Source organism: Camelina sativa, chromosome 14 (genome assembly GCF_030686135.1).
Source record: "Camelina sativa cultivar CO46 ecotype springtype chromosome 14, ASM3068613v1".
Taxonomy (NCBI): Eukaryota; Viridiplantae; Streptophyta; class Magnoliopsida; order Brassicales; family Brassicaceae; genus Camelina; species Camelina sativa.
The window spans coordinates 5,686,408-5,712,528 of NC_141893.1; the positions used below are offsets into that span (position 1 = coordinate 5,686,408).

General features: G+C 32.4%; 3 protein-coding genes across 3 annotated transcripts; 2 read left to right on the forward strand and 1 right to left on the reverse strand.

Moving 5' to 3' along the window:
• The first annotated feature begins 534 nt into the window (after positions 1-534).
• On the forward strand, positions 535-5,722 carry LINC2 (nuclear matrix constituent protein-like protein). The gene is made up of 8 exons (XM_010460471.3): positions 535-971; positions 1,285-1,494; positions 1,708-1,961; positions 2,046-2,316; positions 2,404-2,487; positions 2,778-4,687; positions 4,925-5,102; positions 5,243-5,722. Exons 1-8 carry the CDS (start codon positions 672-674, stop codon positions 5,480-5,482), a joined length of 3,447 nt encoding a protein of 1,148 aa, XP_010458773.2. The 5' UTR covers positions 535-671; the 3' UTR covers positions 5,483-5,722.
• Positions 5,723-6,205: 483 nt separating this feature from the next.
• On the forward strand, positions 6,206-8,337 carry LOC104739979 (piriformospora indica-insensitive protein 2-like). Its single transcript, XM_010460473.2, has 2 exons — positions 6,206-6,516; positions 7,027-8,337. Exons 1-2 carry the CDS (start codon positions 6,301-6,303, stop codon positions 8,080-8,082), a joined length of 1,272 nt encoding a protein of 423 aa, XP_010458775.2. The 5' UTR covers positions 6,206-6,300; the 3' UTR covers positions 8,083-8,337.
• A 2,418-nt stretch (positions 8,338-10,755) lies between these two features.
• Positions 10,756-11,468, reverse strand: LOC104739980 (small polypeptide DEVIL 4). The gene has a single exon (XM_010460474.3). The coding sequence runs from the start codon at positions 11,258-11,260 to the stop codon at positions 11,117-11,119; it is 144 nt and encodes a 47-aa protein (XP_010458776.2). The 5' UTR covers positions 11,261-11,468; the 3' UTR covers positions 10,756-11,116.
• Positions 11,469-26,121: the final 14,653 nt, after the last annotated feature.

Sequence of the window (26,121 nt, forward strand, 5' to 3'; positions counted from 1 at the left end):
TACATACATGTGATCAGATCTGATACTGTTTTAAAATAATTAATTACATATTACCACGATATGTTCATGCGATTAATATAGTCACACACATCTGCACGGCAAATACGTCTCACCTACTTCTCTCATTATCATATGGCTGCGCGACTATTCAAACACATCATCTCATGAGTGTGAGCAACGGAACATTTAACTAATTTGTAATTTAATAGTAATAATTTGACAATAATGATGCATATAAAGGGACAAAGGGTTTTAATCCTTTTTACATAAAAGATATTTAATTTCAGATAACCTGACAAAGACAAGACAAACAAAATTTCACTTTCACATCAGCCGTCCGTTGCGGTCTAGTGGCCATCTTTTTTAATTATCTTTCAACTCTAACGTGCTAGACTGGTAGTAAATAATTATATTGACCTTCTATGGGCTAGTAATTATATTGGGCTCTAGCTTAGATTTACATAAAACTATTTTTAGGCCCAATAACAACATCGCGGCTGTATTTACCATTTTACCCATTCGATTTTTACTTTTATTACAATTATTTTTGTTTTTTAATCGGGCATAAAGCCGTTGTGTTGTCAGACAGAAGAAAAGAGAGATTTTTGTTTTTTTCAATTTGGGAAATTAGGGTTCCAAATTGTTGTTGTTGTTAGTTTCAATTTCAAACTATGTTCACGCCACAGAAGAAACAGTGGATGTCACCGGCGATGACGACGCCGAGAAGCGAGAAGCACAAAATCGGCGGTGTTACTAACCCAAGGACCGATGATGACCTTGTAATTTCGACTCTTCCGCCGCTTCCGATTGGATCACTCACCGGAGAAGTCGTTTCTCGAGTTCAGGTTGATGATACGACGGATATGGGTGATTGGAGAAGGTTTAGGAAGGTGGGTTTGTTGAATGAGGCTTCGATGGAGGAGAAAGATAGAGAAGCTCTTCTTGAAAAGGTCTCGACGCTCGAAAAAGAGGTAACCTTTTTTTTATGAATCCTTTATTTTGTATGATTTGATATTATTCTGTTGCTGGGTTTGCTTTATTTCTTTTGAGAATCCATAGGACCATAGCTGCAAGTAGAACATTTGGGTTAAAACTGATAATGTAGGTATGTAAATTAGGTTGATATGCTGCTCTCGTGGGGTTTATGAGGCAATTGGTAACCTTTAGCTGTCCGAGAGTTGTAATGAGTGTTTTTTCTCTTTTTTTTTTTTTTTTTTTTATCACTTCTTTATAAATACACAACTATAAAGGCTTCAATCTTTTAGCATTGTTTCTTCTGTGCAGTTATATGGCTACCAGCACAATATGGGGCTTCTTCTCATGGAGAACAAAGAGTGGGCTTCGAAGCATGAACAGCTTAATCAGGCATTCCAAGAAGCTCAAGAAATCCTTAAAAGGGAACAGTCGTCACATCTCTATGCGTTGACGACTGTCGAACAACGTGAAGAAAACTTGAGAAAAGCCTTGAGTCTTGAAAAGCAATGTGTGGAAGAGGTATGATACTTTGGATTTCACATTATGGATTTTTTTTTTTTTTAATGTTTGTTCTTTGTCACATTGATGTCTGGGCGTCCTCTTTTCTGCTTAGCTTCCTTAAAACATTAGACTCTTTGTTCTGAGGTAGTGTGTTACTACATTTGTGTTCTGGATTTCTTAGAGATATATCTATTTTTTTCTGTATTTTTTTTTTTTTTTTTTTTTTTGCAGCTTGAAAAGGCTCTTCGTGAAGTTCAAGAAGAGAATAGCAAGACAAGGCTCACTTCTGAAGCTAAATTAGCTGAAGCAAACGCTCTGGTTGCTAGTGTTAACGGGAGATCTTCAGACGTGGAAAACAAGATTTACTCTGCCGAAAGCAAACTCGCAGAGGCAACTAGAAAGAGCTCCGAGCTGGAAATGAGATTGAAGGAAGTGGAGACTCGTGAAAGTGTTCTGCAACAAGAGCGTGTTTCATTTGCTAAAGAGTAAATAAAAATATTAGATATACTTCTGAAAGGTTCAATTATTTTTGTGAGTCTTACGTTTATGTTATTGTTATTGCACCACAGGCGAGAATCATATGAAGGGACTTTCCACAAGCAAAGAGAGTACCTTCATGAATGGGAGAAAAAGCTTCAACAAAAGGAAGAATCAATGTCTGAGCAAAAAAGAAGCCTGAATCAAAGAGAGGAAAAGATTAATGAAAAAGAAAACAAACTGAAGCTGAAAGAAAAGGAACTTGAAGAATCCAATAAAAAAGTTCATTTGTCTATGTCTAAGTGTAAGGAAAGCGAAGAGGACATAGCTAAACGATTAGAAGAATTGACTACAAAAGAGAATGTGAGTTTATTATAGCTATGTGAAAATGGCTTCTTTAATCTTATGTATTATTCTTTTATGACTTGCTTATGGTTGTGTTTACCCTAGGAAGCTCACATACGCCACAGTGTGCTAGTGAAAAAGGAAAAGGAGTTACAAGCATTTGATGAGAAGCTCATTGCTAGAGAAGGGGTAAGTCTAAGGGTATGCTTTTTATTTTTGTTGAACACTGTTTATGTAGTGGAAATATAAAAGAATAATGAACACAATAATGTGATATCAAGCCTTCTTTCTCTATTTAGTCCATATTTGTAGGAACACTGCATATCTGGTGATGAACAAGTTTGAGTGACGGCTTGTATATAATCTTCTATTAACAATGCACCTATTAAGTTCATGGCTTTGAATAAGAATCATGTAAATAGATTTCATTGTTTCGGAATTTATAATTATTAAAGCTTTGGTTTGGTTTCTTTGAACAGACAGAAATTCAAAAGCTTATTGATGATCAGAAAGAGGCATTGGCTGCTAAGATGCTGGAATTTGAAGTGGAATGTGCGGAAAGAAGAAAATCTCTCGACAAGGAACTCCAAAGGAAGATAGAAGAACTTGAACGAAAGAAAGTTGAAATTGATCACAGTGAGGAGAAGCTCCAGAAAAGGAGTCAAGCAATGAATAAGAAGTTTGACCGAGTCAATGAAAAGGAGATGGACCTCGAAGCAAAGTCAAAAACTATTAAAGAAAAAGAAAAAATCATACAAGCTGAGGAGAAAAAGTTAAGTTTGGAAAAGCAACAGTTGCTTTCTGATAAGGATAGTCTGGAAGACTTACAGAAAGAAACTGAAAAAATCCGATCTGAGATGATGAAAAAGGAGGAATGGATCCAAGAAGAATGCAAAAGTCTTGAAATCAAGAAAGAAGAGAGGGAAGAATACATGAGACTGCAGTCTGAACTCAAGTCCCAGATAGAGAAATGTAGACTCCATGAGGAGTTTCTTTCTAAGGAAGTTGAAAATCGGAAGCAAGAGAAAGAGAGATTTGAAAAGGAGTGGGAAATATTGGATGAAAAGCAAGCAGAATACAGTAAAGAGCAACTAAGAATGTCTGAAGAAAAAGCAAAGTTTGAGAGGTTTCAACAGCTGGAAGGAGAAAGATTGGAAAAAGAAGAGAGTGCTTTGAGGGTACAGATAATGCAGGAATTGGATGATATTAGACTGCAGAGGGAATCATTTGAAGCCAATATGGAATATGAACGCTCAACTTTACATGAAAAAGCCAAACTTGAGCAATCTAAGGTGATTGAGGATCTTGAAATGATGAGAAGGAATCTTGAAATTGAACTTCAGAAAAGGAAAGAACAAGACGAGGAAGATCTACAAACCAGACTGACTGAGTTCGAGGACAAAAGAATGAAAGAGCTTAGTGATATCAATCACCAGAAGCAGGCTTTGAATAGGGAGATGGAAGAAATGGTGTCCAAAAGAAGTGCTCTCCAAAAGGATAGTAAAGAGATTGCAAAGCACGAAAAGAAACTGAAAGAGCAGCAATTAGAGATGCATAATGACATCACTGAACTTAGTACACTCAGCATCAACCTCAAGAAACGTAGGGAAGTGTTTGCCCGTGAAAGATCTCGCTTTCTAGCATTTGTTCAAAAGCTCAAGGTATGTGGGAATTGTGGGCAACTGGCGAATGAGTTTGTACTCTCTGATCTCCAACTACCATATAATGAAGAAGAAGCTATACTACCACCTAATAGAGTCCTGAGTGATCTTCCAGGGAGCTCTGATGCGTCTGACTCTTGTAATATTAAGAAATCTCAAGACGGAGATGCCTCTGGAAGTGGGGGATCTAGAAGGCCCAACATGTCGATACTGCAGAAATGCACTTCAATAATTTTCTCACCAAGTAAAAGAGCTGAACATGGGATTAACACAAGCAAGTCTGACCAGCGTCCATCTTCCTCAGTGGCAGTTAATATGAAAACAAAATGTGAAAAGCCTCCGCCAATTGATCTTCAACCACTTCCATCTAGTAGCTCAATTCCGGAGGAGGATGAGGAATATTCAGACAGTAGAGTACAAGAAATTTCTGAGGGTTCTCAGCTGTCTGAGCTTCAAAGTGCGAGGCACGGACGTGGCAGACCTAGAAAAACCAAAGCTCCTTGGAATCATAAAAGTTCGGTCAAGCATGCAGGCCCTGAAGAATCATTTAAAGATGAATTGAGTGGTCGTGTGTCTGTTACTAGCGAGAAGACAGCAGGTGGAGGTGGAAGGAAAAGACAGCATATTGAGGATACTGCTACGGGTGGACAACGCAAGAGACAACAGACAGTTGGTGTCTTACCACAAACCCCTGGCCAAAGACGCTACAATCTGAGGCGGAACAGGACGTAAGTGTCCTAACATTATGACATTGAGTTTTAAGGCTTTAATATAGCTTCACATGATTTTAATTAGGATATGTCGAGATAGAGAGTAAAGGACCCTTGCATTAGTTTAGCTCGGTAGGTAAAAAAGTATAGTCCAACATCACTATTATATAATATACATGTAGTATAGCCTTTATTATTCACATTGTTGTGTCTTAATTTTCTTCATTGATTGCCTAAAATCTTATGAGTGAACAGTGTAGACCAAGATCCAGCAGATGTTGAAGATAAGGCATTTGGTGGTGAAGATGATGAAGACATTGTTCCCTCTGCGCCATCAAAGGACAATGTGGAAGAAACTTGTGAATCGGTGGTGGAGTCACTTCGAGCTAGAAGATTACAAACTTCAGAAGTTAAGGTGGAGAGAGTTGTGATGGTAAGAAAGACTTCCCTTTTTAAGAGTTTTACAACGTGTGTCTTGCCAAAACTGTTTTGGATGATCAAAACCTTGCCGATAAATTTAGCACAAGAAAAAACAAGTATATGTGCTTAATAATTTGGTTATATCTATGGTAGGTTGAAACATTGGCAGATGTTATTACTGCTGATAACAATGGGGGTGTTTCAGTTGCAAATGCGGAACCAATAGCTAATATCACGATGAGCCATGAAGATGATCAGAACCGGAGAACAGCAAATGAGGAACATGAAGATGGAGATGAAGAAGAAGATGAAGTGCAAGATGATGATGATGAATCACCAAGACCCGGTGAAGGATCCATAAGAAAGAAGCTTTGGACTTTTCTCACTACATAACCATGTCACGTGGATGATCTAGGAGATGTTACTTTCACATTTATTTTTTAAAACCATTTGTAGCTTCGTGGATCCAAAGAAAACCTTTTGGTAGGGGGTGAAGTACTAAAGTTAGAGAATTTAGAAGCAGAGGCGTGTGTTTAAATGATGTACTTCGTATTGACAGAACATAAAAGCCAGAATCCAGAAGGATATTATTGATTACGAATAAATAAATGTCAAAGGATTAGTTTCAGAAAAGCAGAACATTAAAAGAAAAATCTTTGTCAACATTAAATTCAATAACGCTTTGATATGTGTGCTTCTCTGCATGCTCTATTACATATACATACTGTATGTTATATGTATTGAAAGTTCCATATGTGCATGTTATGGGAACAAATGAAACCTTTACTTTATGTGACAAAAGAGGAACATGTAACCAAATTTCTCTTCTTTTACCTTTTAACCATTTGAATTGTAACGAGAAAAGCTATTGATTCCCAACGACCTCTCGCTCTCCTTTCAATAAATAATACTTTCTCCGTTTCATAATATAGGATATTTTAGAGGTTTTTCTTTGTTTCATAATATAAAATTTAAATTACTTTTATATTTTCTTATTATTTATTTTATGCAGTCTTATTTATGATTGGTTTAATTTTTTTAAAATAGTTATTTCTTAATCTGCGTGCTTTCACTCAAAACATCTTATATGTTGAAACGGATGTAGTAACAAGAACCAACTCAAAACCCAAAACCCAAAATCCAAATAGAAAGAGGACAAAATACATCACACGCTCTGTTTCTCATGTTCTTGTTCTCTGTGGGAACAAACAATGTTGTGGCAAACGTTCTTTTACTCTGTTCTCTTACTATCTCTGCTATTCAGGTGTACCGGAGATGAATCATTACCTGAAGTAACTGGCTCTGAAGAAGCTCCAATGGACAAAAGAGAACGAGAAGCCTTGTACTCTGCGATTCAAGGATTTGTTGGTGATTCTTGGAACGGATCTGCTCTCTATCCTGATCCTTGTGGTTGGACTCCAATTCAGGTTTTTTTTTACAATACTATCTTTCCTAAAACCTTTTGTTTAGTTTCTTTACATTCATGTTTTGTAAGGTTAAGTCCTTAATTGTCATAGACTCTTGAAGATAGTGAAGAGCTTGAGCTTATGATGGTGTAGAAATTTTTGAGCTTATGATGTTGTAGAAACTTTTGAGCTTTAGATGTTGTTGAATCAATCAAACTTAACTTCAAAAAAGATTATGAAATGATGTGTAAAGATTTTGTTTTCTAGCTGTCTCAAATAACTCTTCAAAATGCTTTGTCCCCTTTGAAAAATTTCCATAATCGGATAGTGAAGTTTAAAGCTTCAAAGCAACAAAGTGAATCCTATTTTCATGTAACATCTCTTTTTTGGGGTTTCTTTAAATGTTTCAATGGTTGTTACAATTATATGTTCATTGGCCCACCAATCATTCCTTTAATTTGCAGCTAAGTGCTCTTACGAAAATCCAAACATTGACAAAAAAAACAATAAACATTTTTGTTTTGGTTTCAGGGTGTTTCGTGTGACATCTACAATGACTTGTGGTATGTCACAGGTTTAAGTTTAGGGCTTGTTTATGATAACTCACTTGCTTGCTCCTCAAGTCTTCAGATAAGGCCAGAGTTATTTGAGCTCAAGCACTTAAGATCTCTCTCCTTCTTCAACTGCTTTATCTCTCCCATGGTGATAGCTAAAATGGGCTGGATAAACTTTGCATCCAACTTAGAATCACTCGAGTTTCGATCCAATCCCGGTCTCATTGGGAAGTTTCCTGATACAATTGGCAATCTCACAAAGCTGAAGTCTTTGGTGGTTCTCGAAAATAGGTTCAATGGAGAACTACCGGCGAGTCTCTGCAACTTAAAGAGTCTAAAGCGGCTTGTCTTCGCAGGGAACTCATTTGCGGGAATGATACCAAATTGTTTCAGTGGGTTACAAGACCTCTTGATCATGGATTTGAGCCGCAACTCTTTCTCAGGGACATTGCCTTCGTCTGTTGGAGATTTGGTTTCATTGCTCAAGCTTGACCTAAGCAATAACCTCATAGAAGGGAAGTTACCACAAGAACTAGAGCTATTGAAGAATTTGACACTTTTGGATCTGAGGAAGAACAGAATCTCTGGTGGGCTGTCCAATAACATTGAAAATATTCAATCTCTAACGGAGTTGGTTTTATCAAACAATCCAATGGGTGAAGAGGATATGATGGAAACAAAGTGGGAAAAGATGAAAAATTTGGTAGTTTTGGATTTATCAAAAATGGGTTTGAGAGGTGAGATTCCATCTGGTCTTACCAACCTGAAAAGCTTGAGGTTTCTTGGTCTGAACAACAACAATCTAACCGGTTATGTTCCATCAAAGAAGCTTGAGGCTTTATCTTGTCTTGGTGCTTTATACATCGATGGAAACAACTTAACAGGTGAGCTTAGTTTCTCTAGAAAGTTCTATGAGAAGATGGGAACAAGATTCAAAGCTTCAAAGAATCCAAATCTTTGCCAACCATTTGAGATGGTGATCTTAGAATCTCATAAACGTGTACTTCCTCTTGGGGTGAAGCCATGCACTTAGAATAGTAAGGAAGAAGACAACTTTGGCGATTCAACAAATGTGAAACTAGAAAGAGGAGTTGAAGTCATGATTCCTCAAGCTATCTACATTTTTATGTTTATTTTCATTTTGGTAAATATGTAAGAATACTATTTAATCTCATCGAAATTTCTATTATTGTAATGGTATAACGTTATGAATGACGACTTCCCAAAAAAAGTCTTATTGGTAAAAATGGAAAAATTGGCCCATGGAGGTTTCGAACCTGCGACCTTCGCATTATTAGCAGCTCTAACCAACTGAGCTAATGGGCCTTGACGATGAATTAATAAATTTGAAGTTTCATATTTGTGTATGTATTTTTAGAGAAGAAGGATGATGAAACACTATGAAGCTCGTAAACAAAAAAAAGTTTGTAGGAAACTATTTAATACAGTGCTACGGAGTAAAGTACGAGCAAGATGCCAACATATAGACTTAGACTTGACACGAATAATTGCTCTCGCCATGTCTCATAAAGAGACGATCGATCATATATTATATATATAAATAAACGTGAGATAAGATAATCATATGCAGTGTTATGTGAAAGAAGAACACATAATGTGAAGGCACCTGGAAAGAAGCCCAAAATGTTCTAGAATTGTGGACAAAAACAAAGGAACACAACTAAATATGGAAATTTACTAACTAGTTGGTTTGATGGGACGAATAGTGTCTGAATGTTTTTCTTCCAAAGAGATAATGTCAACAAATAAATAAAAAATTCACAGAAACACTTCTCAAACGTTACAAAGAGTCCAATGAAATCAAATAGTTGATTTGTTGTTTGAGACATCGTAGGCCATCTCTTGTTCATTTTTCAATACACCGAACTTTAATAACAGTTTTGATCAACTTGGTGGTGTTTTGGAATTCCATGGAACTATGGATCGGACCAGTCCACTTAATATATTGGTTATAAATCGAAAATACATAAATCCTTGTGTGTGGTAGAGAAAGAGATAGATAACAAATGATCTCGGAAAAAGTTAGAAATCTTTGTTTGTGGATGTAGCAAGGTAGGGAAGAAGTGAGATTTTCACATTTATATCTGAGATAATAGTTTTAAAGAAAATAAATTGAAGTATTAGTATATTACATATGAATAAATACATGCATAATTAAAACACGATATTATTTTAATGTCCTCCTTTTTGGTCTTTAGTTGAATCCGGAAGATCTCAAACATGACTTTTGGTTTTTTTATATATCTTGTCGTATCTCATTTGTCATTTCCATCACAAATGTTTTTTGATAATTATCTATCACAAATTTAATCAAGGAAAAAACGAAACGAGATATTTTGTGTGTGTGTGTGTAACTCATGTTTGACCACCCTAAACCAATCGATGACGATTTAAACCAATTAAAAGGGAATGTTAGGCATAGTGTTAAAAGATACGATTAGCATCGAGTGAGAAGTACAAAAGAAGATAAGTTCCAGAAAAAAAAACAAGTACAAAAGGAAACCATAAGGCTGAAAGGTGAGTGGCTCAATTATTATTACAACTTTATTTATTAGGGCAAAACACACAAAATTCGTAGCCCGAGAAGAAGTGAAAGAGACAAGAGAGAAGAGACCGGTGGTGATGATAGTCACGACGGCGACGATGGTAGGACCGCCGCACGTGGTCTGCCTTAGCCATGTCTCCATTTGACCAGTCAACGTACTTAACTTACTTCTTTAATTATTGGAGTTCTTCAGTACGTTACATATGTAAAGGACTATATTAAATGGTTTACGAAACTGAATAATAATTTTCAAATTGTTCACATGACTCGTTTTCATCTAAATATATATACTTAGGGATGCTAATCAATACTCATGCTACGATGAATCAATATTCCACTTCTGACCGATGGTTTATGAAGTTAACAAATAATTACTTTACATTTCCATGTTACAAATGAAATTTTTGTTTCACTAAGTTAAGGGCTGATTATATTGAAAATTAAGAATTAGACGTGACAGGTCGTCCATCATAATTATTTTAGCACCTAATGATGATATTGATAACGTCAGATTAATAAGAGAGACTAACCAAACTAATAATTTATGAATATTATGTCCCTTGGTTTATATATATAGTTGCTCACAAATTAAATATTACTCCATCGCTCTCGTTACAGGCGTATTTTAAGTAGTTATCTGCTATATTTAGCTAATTAATCTACTATATATATTGTTTATAGATAATTATAACATTTGTATCCATTATGCATAATAGATTTTTTTAATAAACTAAACAGCAATGCATAATAGATCTAAACTGATTACCCTTTATAAGAGATGACAGCATCATTTTAGAATCAATAATCAACACAAATCATAAAAGTTTGAGCCAAATCATGGGACATGTCGAAAATTGTGAGAGTTCCCCCACGAACTAAACGAAAAAGTGGAGTTTTTGTTGTGTCGGAATTAAAATGAATTAAAATTAGCTCATCCCCATGCGTGGGGGCAGCAATAACCAACAATAAACTAACCAAACCTTAATTGTGATTTTGGATATTAAGAAAAAGGGGAAAATGCAAAAAAAATATACGGCTCCATATGTTTTAATTATCATTACGAAAGTATACAAAATAAAATTGTGTGATTCGTGTACCGTAAGATAAAAAAAAAGTAGTATAGTATTGAGGTTGAAAATATAAGGTAACGATTATTTTTACATTAACCGCAAATCATTGAACAAAGCCAAAAGCCATTACAAAATTTTTGTCAACTCTCTCTATATATTATCCAGTCAATATTTACAATCTTGCCCTCTCCTCCACTAATTCATCGAATTCCCCATATTTGCTCCAAAGAACAAGAAGAATTTGCTAAAAGATGGAGAGGGGTCTAATCAGAACCAAGTCAAACTCTCTTAACCGATTCATCCACAATCTCGCGTGGAATCAAACCCGATCCGCCCGGTTAAGCTCCATACATCACAATTCGTCTCTCTCCAACACACGAAAGCTAGCCTGGCCTTTATACATAATGATTGAGGATGAATCTCAAAAAAAATCAATCGTGCCAACAAAGAAGCATGACGACACATCTTCGAATGATGTAAAGCTTAGCTCTTTGTTCTTTAAGAACAGCTCCAAGTCCTTTACTCGACACCCTTCTCTTTGAACCTCCCATGCTTTGACTTGATCCCATCTTCATCTTCAATATATATCGATCGACTTTGGCAAAACAAAAACAAACTTTTTTCTTAGGGCCTGAGAGATATGTTTATGTATAAGGAGAGTTTATAAAAATGAGAATACAAAGAAGAAAAGAGTCTGTTTTTATAGAAGAAGAGAAAGATTGAAATATGACCCTACACACTGCTTTCTCACTACCCAGTTGTGTGTGTTTTTGCGTTATTGCAATTTATTATCATTGAATATATGAATGATTTTTATATGGTCACAATTTCACAAAACGCCCAAACATCGATGCCCTATTTGTCCCCGTTGTTGGTATGTGTCATGGCACACCTGCATATCACGTGGCGGTTTGGATTTCATTTTTTTGGTTGTAATCTCTAATCAATAATTACTTTGCGGATATTTCAAACAGACGAAAATGGCTAGCTAAGTCTCCTTCCATGATTCCATCTTTAGATGTTCAATTGCTTCTAGACTTTTTTTTCCGTTGGGAAAGGTTTTATATTGCTTCTAGATTAGGGTGGTAATTCGAAGATTCAAGAATAGTTTAAAGCAATCTCAAACGAAACAAGGTTTAATTAACAAAGGCTCACAACATATCTGTGTACGTAGTGGGTTTATTAGTGTTGTTATCTTAATCTTTCGGCATCTGATTTCTTATTTATATTCAGAAAATTTTGTCGCTAATTTGTTCTTTTTTTTTTTTTTTTTGAAGTTACACAAGTTAATTAGTAGTACATGACATAAGCAATGCACATATTTGTCGTTATAGAAAATAGATTTTTCTTTTTCTCCGTGCAGATAAAAATGGAGTGGCCGGCTAACCATTCTCTCCTTTTTAATAATGTTAATATTTTCTTTACAAAATGAATGAAATTAAACCCTTCAAGAAAAAAAAAAAAAAAGAATGAAAATTTGGAAAGATTAGAAAAAAATGAATAATAAACTAAAAGAGAAATAAATGAGAATTTTTTATTGTTTTACGATAACAATAATGATAGGAAACAAGTTAACTTTTATCCTGTTACAAAATATTTTCTAACTTATTTTTCGGTGGAATTATAAATGGTTTATTTCGGAACAGAGAAGCTTCTAAAAAGTTACGATAGGTTTGTGCAGCGTGGCTGAGAAGAGTTTACATGAACTGTGGATTTCGTATACTAAAAAATAAAAATCAGTCATGATAGTTTCTAAGAAGCATACTCGTCAAAATACTAAATTATGCCCTCGACTGATCACATCTCATACGATCGATAAATCAAAACTATCAACGAATGAAAAGATAATAATTAGTTGTGACCACAGTCAAATTTTGTGGATGATATGAATAGTTGGGTTTATCAATTCTTTATGTACTTTTTTTTTTGTAAACGTGTTGGATCCACGTCATTGTACTAATCTATTAGACCTTCCACGCACAACTTCAAATTCTGTGGTGTGCTGTGAGGTAAGAATTTATAATTTCTTTAACTTTCTAAATTAAAATATTAACTTTATTACACAAGATATAATTCATGAAAGACTTGTATTATTTGTTTAATATCATGTACATTGCACTACTAAGTTAGTATTATAGTCAAGAATGTTATATTTAAAATTGGATGCATGTAGGTATTTGACTATAATAGGGATCATTAATTAGGTTCTAGAAGACTAGAACTATTCGCAATGCAATTCAGTTTCGTAAACTTGTTATCAAAACAAACTGTCCAACGTTAATGAATTGTGACCTCAACATATTTGTCTTTTCATTTATTTTGACTCTTGTAAAGTGTCCATGCATCGGTTGAGATTCGTTTAGTGAGAAATGTGTCATTAATCAAAGAATGCGTTAGGTGACGATTACTATAATAACTTCCAACTAATTTGGTTTTCGGATGGTGCACGAATTATGAATTAGTATACCAAATTAATGATAGAGCGTATATATACTTTTCTAGCATAATAGTAATATTTTAATTTTCTTTTGTCTCCTAATGAAATAATGATATTTTTGAGTTTTGATGCATTATTAGCTAACTTAAGTAAACTATAACTAAAAAAATGTTGATGGAGGATTATCTTAAGAAAATAATGGTATTGAGAATCGCACACGTACAATTAATAAAACTATATTAACTAAAATTATTCGTTAAACCTGTGTAAGAATCGTAAGAGTATATAAAATGCAAGCGTTATTAATTCCACATGGTAGTACTTAATTAGTAGTAGTGCTAAGAAACTAAGAATAATTAATTTTTTTAGTTCAGGTGGATTTGATTGGAGTGCAAGGCCATGTATGTGTGTAGAGGACTTACTACTACTGAACAAAAATTGAGACAAAGGCTCAAAGATATGATATGCAAGTTTCACAAAATGATGATTATAAGGCATGCAACAGCACAAACAAAATTAAAAAAAACTTGTGGACTTCGTAAGCAAAATAGAAATTAGTCCTGGGCAAATAAACCAAACCGAAATTTCGGTTCCGGTTCGGGTATGGATAGTGGACAATAACCGATTAGATAGTGTTTTAATTATCCATGGATATCGGTTATTAACCGAACCGAACCGATATCCATTCGGTTATCCGAATCAAACCGAACACATACTAAAATTATGTTTTAGCCGAGAATCGAATCTGAGACCTCTACAAACTAGAATGTGCAACATGGCCACTGCGCCACGTTGAAGTTTTAGCTTTGTATTACGTGTTAATTTATATAAGGTAATAAAAAGTAAACTAAAAAACCATATATATTTAAACAAAAATACCAAAATATTTGAAATAAATCAAATATCAGGAAGTTTTTAGATATATTTGTTAAAATATAATCAAATTTTATTTAAATAATATTTTAAAAATTTATATTACCCTATTTCGGATATCCGGAACCGAACCGAAAATAACCAAAACCGAACCGAACCCGAACCGAAATAGTAAATTAATCGAATGGATACTAAACCTCTATATCCAAACTAACCGAAACCGAATGGATATATCCAAAACCGAACCGAATACCCAAACGCCCAGGACTAGATATCACCATTAATGCATTTATTTATCTCAGCAGCTTTATATATATGTCACAAATGATAGTGAATCCAGTTTGGTTATTACATAATGGTAAAAGCCATTTTTTCACAAGACCCTACTACATTGGTTCATGATGAATAATGGATATGATTCAAAGATAAAGAAGATGAAAGTTGTAAACACAAATGTTTGGATGTTTTCTCTTTGTTAAAGGAATATTATCCGTCATAGATTCTATTTTTTCCCTCTTCCCAATTTTCATATCCACTTAAATTTGTCTTAAACTGTAATGTCATCATGATTTTGGTTTGGATATCACATGTCTACAGTATAACGATACAAATTCTTTGGTTTTTCAAGACAATGGATCTTGAAAACGTGTTCAACATTTCATTAACGCACAGTTTTGTTCCCCTTGACAAGAAATTTGTATCAATTAAGCTCAAGCATGTAAGTACAAATTAAAACTCTGTAGGCCTCCTCATCATCCTAACAACATAATTATTGAAATCGCATTGCGCCAATACTGCCATTATTATATTTAAAATTCAAATTCGCCCGACTACTGTAGAGAAGTCAGATCCCACCGACACAAAAAAACACAAATTATTTTTCATATAAAAAAACCCTATAGGGAAAGTGGATGATGCCCTATCAATTTTCTGTCTCATTAGCTTTTACACCATGACCAAATTCGATATTCATATTTCTATTTGGCTTATTAACACAAACTTAACAATGGGTTCATTCAAGTACTGCGTATTTAGACTGACAAGAGAGTAGAAAGGAAAATCATACTTATAAAAAATATGGTGAAAGAAAATCTTTTTAATGTGTAATGGTGCTTATTTAGATAGATTTAAATAGGAGAAAATTATATCATTATTTTAATGTTAAATACTAGAATCAAAATAAGGTAAAACCGTACCTTTAATATTGAATCTATTATATGACATGAATATTGAATCTATTATACTTCTGTTCAATAATTTATAAAATAATTAATCACTGTTTATTTGGACGACAGTATTTGAACTTACACACACAAAATTAACGAACGTAGAAACTTGGGTTTGATTTCATACAATTGGAGAAGCATTGTGTTTTAGACATACAATTGGAGAAGCATTGTGTTTTAGACATACTTGGGTTTCATTTCATGTAATGAATGAATGCCTTAAAAATATTTTCTTCATGATTCGTTTGTGTTTATGTGATTATATGTGTGTTGTCCGACCCAAAGCTAAATTAAGGCCTAATTTTGTAATGTCTGTTAAGCCCATTTATTTAGTAGACACAAGCCCGTTATTATATAATTTCGAATACTTCTGATGTTTGAAACTGACTTTTAAACGAAGATGTTTGACTTGGAAAAAACAAAAAAAACGAAGATGAATCCTTAAAACGAGAATACAAATATTTCTTAATGTAGAGGAAAAAACTTAGTGAACTGTTGAACGCGGACGAAACCATGCGAATCGAGCTTCATATAACATGATATAAGTGTGTTTTTTGAGTATTTTGATTTATTTTCTATCTTGTTTTTGTGTCATTATAAATTTTCTAGGATTTTGGCACGGATGGAGTAAAATAGAGCAATTTGGACATTTTGGAACATTTAACTCGGAGGAAATGAACTTGGAGTCGAAACAGAGTGATGGTGTCGAACGACACTACCTTGGTGTCAGGCGACACTCTGTTTTATCTGACGAGAGAGCAAGAATTGGAAGTTTTACAATTTTGCCCGAAGTTTTCTACAATTGCAACACAAGTCCCTGACGTATTTTAGGACATATAAATAGTATTTTTAGGTTTTGAAAACCCTGAAGTTATTTTCTAGCAAGTTTTATTTTCCTACAACCCTGTGAGATTTTGAGAGTTTTTGGGAGAGAGAGATCTGAATTGCTTTGAGAGAAGAATTCATAAACTCCTTCTTTACTCTTTTAATTTCAATTGCTTATTATTTATAATTATGTTTTGTTCTTCATTGAATATGTCTTAGTAGTTTGCTTGTTAGGTTCAGAGTTTTTTACAGAGATTTTATGAATTATTAGATCTGTTTATTTAGGATTCATTATCTTTCTAGATCTTCATCATAGATTGTTCTTCATATTAATCTTTGATTGACCATCTAGAATTAATAACTTAGGAAAATAAATTGATATGAGAATATAATTGATTTTCCTGATAAAACTTTTTGATGAGCAAAATTACTTCTTGCAAAGAGATTTGATTTAGTAATTTTGTGAACAATCTAAACTTGTTTTTAAACCTAATTTTTAACCTAGAATTTTACAAAGAGATTTGGATTTCTGGTTTTAAATTTAGATAATATTTGCAGTGAGAATTGATTTATTTTACAGAAGAGTTTAGAGTTAGCAATATATTCTTAATTGCTTGAATCCTAATTTATTGATATTTAATATTTTGTAATTTACCGAGAAATTCCCTAGACCTAACTTTTTGATCCATTGAATTTTCACAGCTTTTATTTAATATTTTGTATTGTTTATTTTAATTCAAATTAATTTGTTAAACTTAATTATAAAACTTTATAGACTTGAGTCCTTGTGTAATTCGACTCCTAAATATTATAGTGGCCTCTTAATTTGAAAGAGTAACTCTAGAATTTAGTTTGAGCATATGAGAGCTCTACGTATTAATATTTTTTCTTTGACTTAAGGAAGAAGAAACATGAAGGAACGTAACGTAGTCTTATCGAGAATTGTAGTCTCGTTTAAAAGTAGTTGAATATTTCCATGTATGATACGAGGAATTATCGTCCATGTGAAGATTCTTAAATGCAAGAAGAAAACGAAAAGAAAAACAAAATAAATTTGACGAAATTTGAAATGTTAAAATGGAGTGTACAACTGTACAAGTGGCATATGCAGAAAGGACTTAGCTAGAGAATTAAAAAGAACTCAGATTTTATTTTAATTGGCTCGACCGTGAAGTTCCCGGTACGTACTAGTCGGTACAACTCATTCTTGCGTGTATTTAGGGGTTTATTTATTTATATATATTTTCTTTTCAGTCGAACTACAAGATCTAGTGTGCGTTACAACCGGTACAGTTATTCAAGTCCATATTTATTTTTATTCTTATTTATTTACAGGAAATTGATTTATTATTTATACTGATATGGTAGACTCCTATAAGTCATTACAATCTCTTACAGCATTTAAATTGCTTATATGCAAGGAGTTTTGAACATCGAATCCATAATATTTGATGAAGACCATAATTTTTTTCAAAACACTTATATCGTAGTATGTGGATAGTAAGTTTAAATCCGCAATTGATTACATAATACGTTCTAATTAACAACTGTTATATATCAACAACTTTATTCTTTTTTCTTCTCAATAAGAATTGATTATCTAACTTTTTGTTGGAACTTTACACATGTTAAAAAGCAGATAAACCTATGAGAATTTTCCACCATCTATACACGTATTTATATTTATCCTTACGGACATGCTAAACGTTGCATACATACTTGTATATTAGTGAACTATGATTAAGAATTGATGGAATGGGCATAAAAAGTCAAGAAAAAAATATATATATATATATATATGCAAAGCTGGCAGATAGACTTTGTTGGATTAGAAGGAGAAGACTTTTATAGAGATTGGTGTTATGTGAAAATTAAAGAAGAGCAAGTGGGTACTTTCTTTTTAAGACCCAATGACCCATCCTCTTAATAAGTTGTAGCTAGTTATAAACAAATTAAAATCACATATAAAACATAGCATTTATATTATCTCTATCCAACGTCTGTGCCTTAATCGTACTGATATTTGGTACAAAATAATTAAATAGTTTCAATATGATATGTTATTTAATGAGTGATCCTGAATTCCGAGTGTAATTTGTACATTGATTTTAGTTACATGTACGTACGTACCATTATTAATGTATAGACTGTAAGTTTGTTGTATATGGACTCGTTGAAAGCTTCCACGGATAGAGCAGAGATCCTATGAGAATACTCAAAACTAATCACGATATAAACTCTTACTCCGATTTGTTAAGATTCATGTTAATCCTAGTTGAAACTTAAAACAGTATATATAGAACCAAATTTTTTTTTTTTTAAAGGTAGTATATTAGAATAACGGAATAAAAAACAAATACAAATATATCTAAAATCTACATTGCATAGAGATGTCAATTGGTTTAAAGACCATGAACTGTCTCCATATTCAAATTATATTTACACTTACAATATCTCGGAAACGTTGAAGAGTTTATATATGCATCAAAATTTATAAACTTTCAGCGTAGCAGAGATATTGTAAGTGTAAGTATCGAACCTTTCTTTAAGTTTTTTTTTTTTTGTTTTGAACCTTCTTTGAGTTATTGACTCGTCGTGTTTTGGATGAATTTGTCAACTATTTGTTATATCTATTTATTTCATTACATCTTATAATATTTTCTGATTTATTTATCGTTACTTTTCATGGGTGTATACTGTATACCATACCGCATATAAATACAAAAAACCGCGACTTTGCTTTTGACGTCTCCGACCTCTTCTCTAAGTTTGACTATTCGAAGATTATAAAGGTTAAATTAGCTTGAGGCAGAAAAACAAGGAAAAGTTTGTTTCTTTACTTTGCTCACGACTACTTCCACTGCATATAGTGAATTGCATGCTTAACTTTGCATTAATCAGTTTAAAATCTTTCAGTTACAAACTATTATTAATATACTCAAAAACTCACGTGTACTTCAGTATTAGTTTATTTCAATAATGAGTAGACTAATATAAGGTTTTGGCTCCGACTTATACAATTACGTAACTTATCGAACTGTCATTTATGGAGAAAAACAAATGTCATTTTAACAGCGATTTGTGATGTTGGACTCCGTCAAAGTCACCGGCGGGATCTGTAAACATCATATGGTGTCTTTAAATTGTCGGTCCGTGAATACGTATATAGATGTGTCTAAGCCTATTAGGAAATTATATGCATTATTATATTTGAATAAATCAACATTTGTGTTATGCGTCAACAAGTGATACTGAAAATATAATTGTTGACTTTCCATAATATCCATGCAATAATTAGTTGTGTTGCAAAAAAAAATATATATGAACCTAATTTGACGGTGAAATAGAGTAAAAGTTACTTAATTATTGTACTCCAACTCAAAGTTGAACTTAACTAGTTTTTTTTTTTTTAAGTTGAGCTTAACTATATGCGACAGACAAAAATCTACCAAATAAACCTACAAATTTTTACGTATATTAAGCAACAAATTATAGGATCTAATAATAATAATAATAATTAATATGTTGAGTCGCTGAGCCATTTGACGACCCTTTTTTTTTGGTAATAGTCAACATATTTTTATTTTCTCCTTCGCTTTTGTTGACTTGGTCGCATTTTTTCATGGCTAGCTTTCATGGTTAGTGATTAAGCCACTTTATAAAATATACAATACATTTAACAAAAGAATAATAACTTACCGAATTATGGTTTTGAGAATATTTTTTTTATTGTTACTTTAATAAAATGTATGCTGTGTTGTTATAAAATTATAAGATCTGGCTCAGCGGGTTTATATTGGATAATCTCGCAATCAGAGAGACATGTCCAGTTTAGCTCCTAAGGACAATAATGTATTTCATTGTCTAATTATATCGTCCCAGTTGATATCACCTTCTCAACCAATGGGACGAGTTATGAGCACACAAAGTTTGTAAAACCCCCACAAGTTAGTCAACAAAAGCAACTTCAAGTTAACATGAGAACGAAACTAGCCCGTGAACTTAACTATAGTTATTATTTAAAGGTTAATAAGTGTTCATGTTACTAATAGATTATTGTTTGTTTTCATTGACGTGATTTGGTTTTTGTTGAGTCAATGATTTATATGTTTTTTGTCTTTAACATTTTTAAAAAAAAATTCATCTATTGAAATTAGGGATCAATGCGTGGAAATATATATTATCCAATAATGAAGATTAAAAGTTGCATGTGAACATCATAGATATTGTTATTTGCTGATAACGAACTTTCTTCTACCGTTCTACGCCAATGGTTTTCAACTCCCGCATAATTAAAGCCCAATCACCGTCAGTTGATGTATTAAAATTAGTGGTAGGAGATTGCATTATATGTATAACTTGGTCTTGTTTGGCTCTAATTGACGTGGTTTACGTGTGAACTGAAACAGACAACTTGACCAATCAAAATGCATTATACGCGTTACATCTACGTGGCAAATCCAAGTTTCTATTGCTCAAAAAAAAAAAAAACTTATATATTCTCCTAAAATAAATAAAAATTCGATTGTTCCTTTTTTACTTTAGTATCGTGAAACCAAAAAGACGATAAATTTTTTATCTTTTTCTCCAGACAAAAATAATAAAAAGAATTTCAAAATCTAATTACTATTATAATGATTACATACAATACACCAGGCGCTGCCACGCCTTTTTATTCGATAAGAGAGATCTTTTTCAACTATCCCAAATATCTAATAATTCTAAAATTTTATTTTCTGCATCAACAAAAAATATCTAAATATAATGCGTTTTAGGCCGCCACTTGTGCCCGAGACGTTGAAAAATGAAATTACGGAAAATTACTTGTGGTGCAGCTAAATTCCAAAACCGAATTTATGGGTTTATTTGTCTTAGTTCTATATTGAACGTATTATCGTGGTCATTTTCAGAGTTTTGTTTTTATACTAATGTTGTAAAAAAAAATTGGGCATATCTTTTTTTTATTTTGGTTTTCGTTAAATATTATTCTCGATTAATAAGGCAAAACTAAACCAACTACAATCGTAAGTACAAAATCTACTAATCTTTTTACTTGTAGAGGTGTATATATCTACTAGAGTGGAAATGAATAAGAAAAAAGTTTCTTCAACATACAATTTATCGGGTTTGAATTGGAGGTAGTGTTTTGAGGATAATACTAGCATATATATATGCCACTAAATAACATGTATTGATTTGTTTTGGCAAAATTCACTTATAAACTCCTTTTTTTCCTTTTTGAAAGTATAATGGTCGTCGCTTTGACAATAATCATCATTATCGGTATCTGATTTGCATAACATAGCATAACTTTAATCCATTCTCTAACCGGAGAACTTATCGAGTTATCTCACACGTCAGGAAAGTAAAAAGACAATGAACATAACACACATATTATATTGTATATTTTCCATATGTGTATATTTATACATATACTTACTTCATAAATTATTATCCGTTCATATGACGAGATCGACCCTTATAACTTTATAAGAACGAGAGATTCGATTTTGTCACGAATCATTATCTGTCTGCAATTGTTTTCTTCGCAATATGCGATTATCTTAATAATTTCCATTTTTTATATTTTACTTGTTTAAAAAATATAATTTTAATCCGTGTGTGTGTGGAACTGATGATGACATGAAACTCAGGCCAAAAATTGTAAATGCAACGAAGTTGATGTTTTATAATCAACAAACTTTGGTACCTTCGGTTGTTAGAAATGGAAATGAATCACAATATTATTCACGCACATGTATAATACAATTTCCCTACACAACATCTCTCTAATCTATAACTAACCACGGTTGAGACTTGAGAGTAACGAAAAATTCTTGTAATGTATCACAAGGTCTTGCATATATCGATATGTCCACACAAATATATTGAAACACTGGAATGTCTATATGTGTATCAATAGATTCAATATTGTTATGACATGTCAATTTTGTTCAGTTCCTTATTTCAACGGTGTCGGCCAAATAGTACCTGAACCGGCTGGTTTGAAAACAATGAATTGAACTGAATTATGTGATATATTACGTGGCATGTCGTTGGTAGATAGGTGGATTAAGATGGCGCAGCCATGGCCCATGAGCAATCTTAAGTCATTCTAATTAAAGTATAATTTATTATATTAGTTAATCTCCAACCGAAAGCTCGAGTTCTCTGTGGCACCAAACATAGATTATTATTTAAAAATATTATCAATGCTATCTCCTAACGATAAACGCGATGGCTGTAAACTAATCTCAAAAGATTTCTATGTAGATCGATAAAACACTTGCTTTTCGAATTTATCCACTTAAAATTTTAAAAATAACGTTTTAATGATTCGTTGATTTACTTTTCTATAATATTAACCAGAAAGAATGTTCCTAAACACATCACCAACGGAAAGTTACATACTTAGTTGACTACTCTCGTCAGATTATGATGTGGAAATCTTAATAAAGAGCCATAATTGTTAAACCTGATAACCACTTGACATCATCGAAAGTTCGGTTAGTGGAGTAATAAAAGATTAGATTGTAGCAATCGGATTTTCACGTTTTCTCTACTATTGTCATCACTGCTGTAATTCATGACAAGACGAAATATTTTATTGTAAAACTTATCACCTACATTGACGATCAATTGATGATGCATTTTAACTTACTTGTAAACGACAATCTATACATAAACGTAACGATCCATTCATATGGATAATAAAACGGAATTAGAACAACATAAATACATATCCAAATGTTGACGGACTGGATATAAATGGAGCTTTTCATTTATTCAGTTGTATATATGGTAGACTATTGTCAAGATTTTGGTCAACATTTAAAAATAATTAAAAAAATTAGATATTCTTTTTAAATATACAGTATATGTTAACAATAAGGTTCATTTTATTGAAAAAACATCCCATCGCTTCTCTTATTTCTTAGATCATGTGGTTGTGATAAATAATTACGTAATCGTCAACTAACTACTAATCCAAGAACGTAATCCAAATAAAACCATCAGCAGCTAATCCAAATGCGGAAAGACAAATGATGTAAGCTAATATTCAAATCAAGTTGACGAGCTAGTCTTGTGGACATTAGTTTGTTTATTGCATCCGAAGAGAGAAAAGTTTGACAATATTTGACAATTATCAGCCATCTTCCATTATAAATATAAAATTATACGTATGTTAGGTTTTTTTTTTTTTTTTAACGCATTTTGCCCAAGCCTGCTCGTCAACTTGATTTGAATAACTAAACTATTTAGGTAACGTTTTGTATATTTTATATTTTCAAATTGACCTACACAAAAAACGGTGGCACAAGTTCAATCTGAAATTATCAGCTTAAAGAGTGTTCATGAGTTTTCAAAGGGTCTTTACTATAAGGGATTGGTGAAAATATGCAGATGTATATACTGTTTAAGAGAATACTCAGTACGTAACAAAAGCATTAAACTAATTTCAAAAACACGTTTTTCTCGAGGCTCAGTGTAATAATACTAAAGCAGGACTCTTGTCTTGTCTTTTGAGTTAGATGAATATAGTATGGGCAAAACAAGATAATATAAAATTATTTAAGGCAGCATAAGAAATGGAATCGTTGAGTTGGATACAGGTAGGAATCCGAAATTCCGAATAAAATAATTAGGTTTGAGATGCATGAGCAAGATGGAGAAAATTAGTATTATTTAATAATAGTAAAGTTACTCTTACAGCAAAAATTAAATAAAAAAGAGCTACTTATTACCCTTCAGTTAGGGTAATTTAAAACACTACATATACTAAATTAAATAAACGTAAGAGCCTATAATATGTTGCTTTCGTATCAGGAATAATCAAATATCATGTATAATGTGTATTTTCTAATGCAATTTATACTTTATTTCTCAAACTAACAAAAATAGTAAGTTGGATTTTTTAGATCGAAAATATTCGTAACAAAATACGAATGTTTTCCATTTCGTGTGAAAGCTATGAAGTTAAGAATATCCCAACGCATTATAATTTAATAAGACAAGTCGAGCTTTTTTCGTGGAAGAAAACAAAACAAACATTTCTCAAAATTCCGTTTCTTTTTTTTTTCTATTAATCGAAATATCGTGTGTTACGTTGACAAAATAGGGCTCATATGGAAAATTATTTTACCGATAAAAAATGATAAAAATATAATAACGAATTGACAAGCTAAATAAAGGACCAAGTTGAGGAAATATTGGGTCCACCAGCGGGACCAATAACAACTCGTCCGTACTAAATAATATCTATTTATACCTATGTTGGTTGTTTCAACTTTTTATTTTATTTTTATTAGCATCATAATAAATCAGATACTTTTCCTTTTAGCCCTGTTATCTATTTTGTTTCTCTATAAATCACACATATCCAGGTGTTTTTCTATATTTTTTGAAAAATATATATAGTTAAAGTTTTGCCACTCACACACCCCTTTGTAAATAATATCTAAGCATATGCAGTCATATAAATTCCAACACAAAAACATATTAACATATATATATATATATAGAAGAAACTTACTCACTGTATTATGATATGATAGCACAGGTTAAAACTTTTTTTAATAAACCATTATCACTTTAAGAAAAAAAACCAAATCCATTTTTTCACAATCAATTTGCAGCTCAAGTGCTTAGAAACAGAACATAGATGAACCCAATCTCTCTTATGGAGACAATTTCCATGAGGTAAGAAAGCTAAGTGAGCAACAAATGCCACGTGACAGCAGCATACTCAAAATTTCCTATGAAAGATTCAACCACTCGTATGTTTTTTTTTTTCGGTCGCATACCTATATAGAACCAATTTTAATTTTTTTTAAACAACTAATTAGTGCCTAGACGATATAGCCACCGATATAAATTTTGAGCCATATCTCTTTAACAAAAAAAAAAACAAACAAAAAAAGTAATTGTCCTGCTGTCAACAAATGCCCATATTATTATTCATCCACACAAGACACGTACGACCATGCCTCCTAGTGATTTGTCATTGGCCCACTTCCCATCCTAGTGGATCAAATTGATATCATAATAATAACAAGAATTCAAATAGAAACCGGCAAATCAATTAATATATATATATATAATAACAAGAATTCAAATAGAAACCGGCAAATCAATTAATATATATATATATATATATATATATATATATCGTCAACATTTTCTACTGGAGCAGGGAGAGCCAATAAAAATTCGGATGTTACGATATTTTGCAGTGGTCTAATTGGTTCTTCGCATAAAAAAATGAAAACCTAACTAATGGTAGAAGAATACTTTCGCAAAGCAACAAATATATAGGATAAGATCGTAAGCTATCCACATCGCTTGTTAATTGTTTTCATACCATATTCTATAATGCATACGATATTTATGGTGTTAAATCAACTGCTTATGCATATATTTTGTCAAAAAGGGTAAAAAACACGATGAAAGCAGCGAATTCAATAGGGATTTCTATTTACCAGTACAAATATTTGTGATGTTGTCGGTGGCTGGGTAAACAGTATAGATTATCTATATATACGGACGAAATATTTGCAATTTAAAATCGATTTATATTACATTAAATTAAACATACACTGACTTATAAGAAGAAAAAGGGATAATTACAATTACAAAACAAACAAAAGAGAGAGAGAGAGAAGAAACTCGATAGTTGTATGATTTTGGAATCTATCGAGTTCATATATCATACGGGACAATAAACATAGGTAATACATGTTTTTTTCTATAAAAGAAACGTAGGACGTAGGATAAGATTGAAGAAAGAACTAAAAAGAAGAATAAAAACGTCTGCAAATGAGAAATAAATCCCAACACAGAATTATAAAATATACTATATATACTTATATCATGACTAAAAAAGCTATTTGTATTAGCATCATTTAAATGTTCACATGGTTATCAAATCTAATATTTTTGTTTAACCTACTATGCTTATATCATGGCTAACAAACTATTTAATTATATATATATATATGTTTGAATCATATCATTGAAGATTGAAGAATAACAATCAGATTTGGAGTGGGGAAAAAAAAAAAAAAAGTAAAAGAGA

Coding starts and splice junctions, on each gene's coding strand:
- LINC2 (XM_010460471.3), top strand. CDS start 672: ATGTTCACGCCACAGAAGAAACAGTGGATGTCACCGGCGATGACGACG. Junction 1,962..2,045: donor CGTGTTTCATTTGCTAAAGA/GTAAATAAAAAT, acceptor ATTGCACCACAG/GCGAGAATCATATGAAGGGA. Junction 4,688..4,924: donor AATCTGAGGCGGAACAGGAC/GTAAGTGTCCTA, acceptor ATGAGTGAACAG/TGTAGACCAAGATCCAGCAG.
- LOC104739980 (XM_010460474.3), bottom strand. CDS start 11,260: ATGAAGATGGGATCAAGTCAAAGCATGGGAGGTTCAAAGAGAAGGGTG.
- LOC104739979 (XM_010460473.2), top strand. CDS start 6,301: ATGTTGTGGCAAACGTTCTTTTACTCTGTTCTCTTACTATCTCTGCTA. Junction 6,517..7,026: donor GTGGTTGGACTCCAATTCAG/GTTTTTTTTTAC, acceptor TTTTGGTTTCAG/GGTGTTTCGTGTGACATCTA.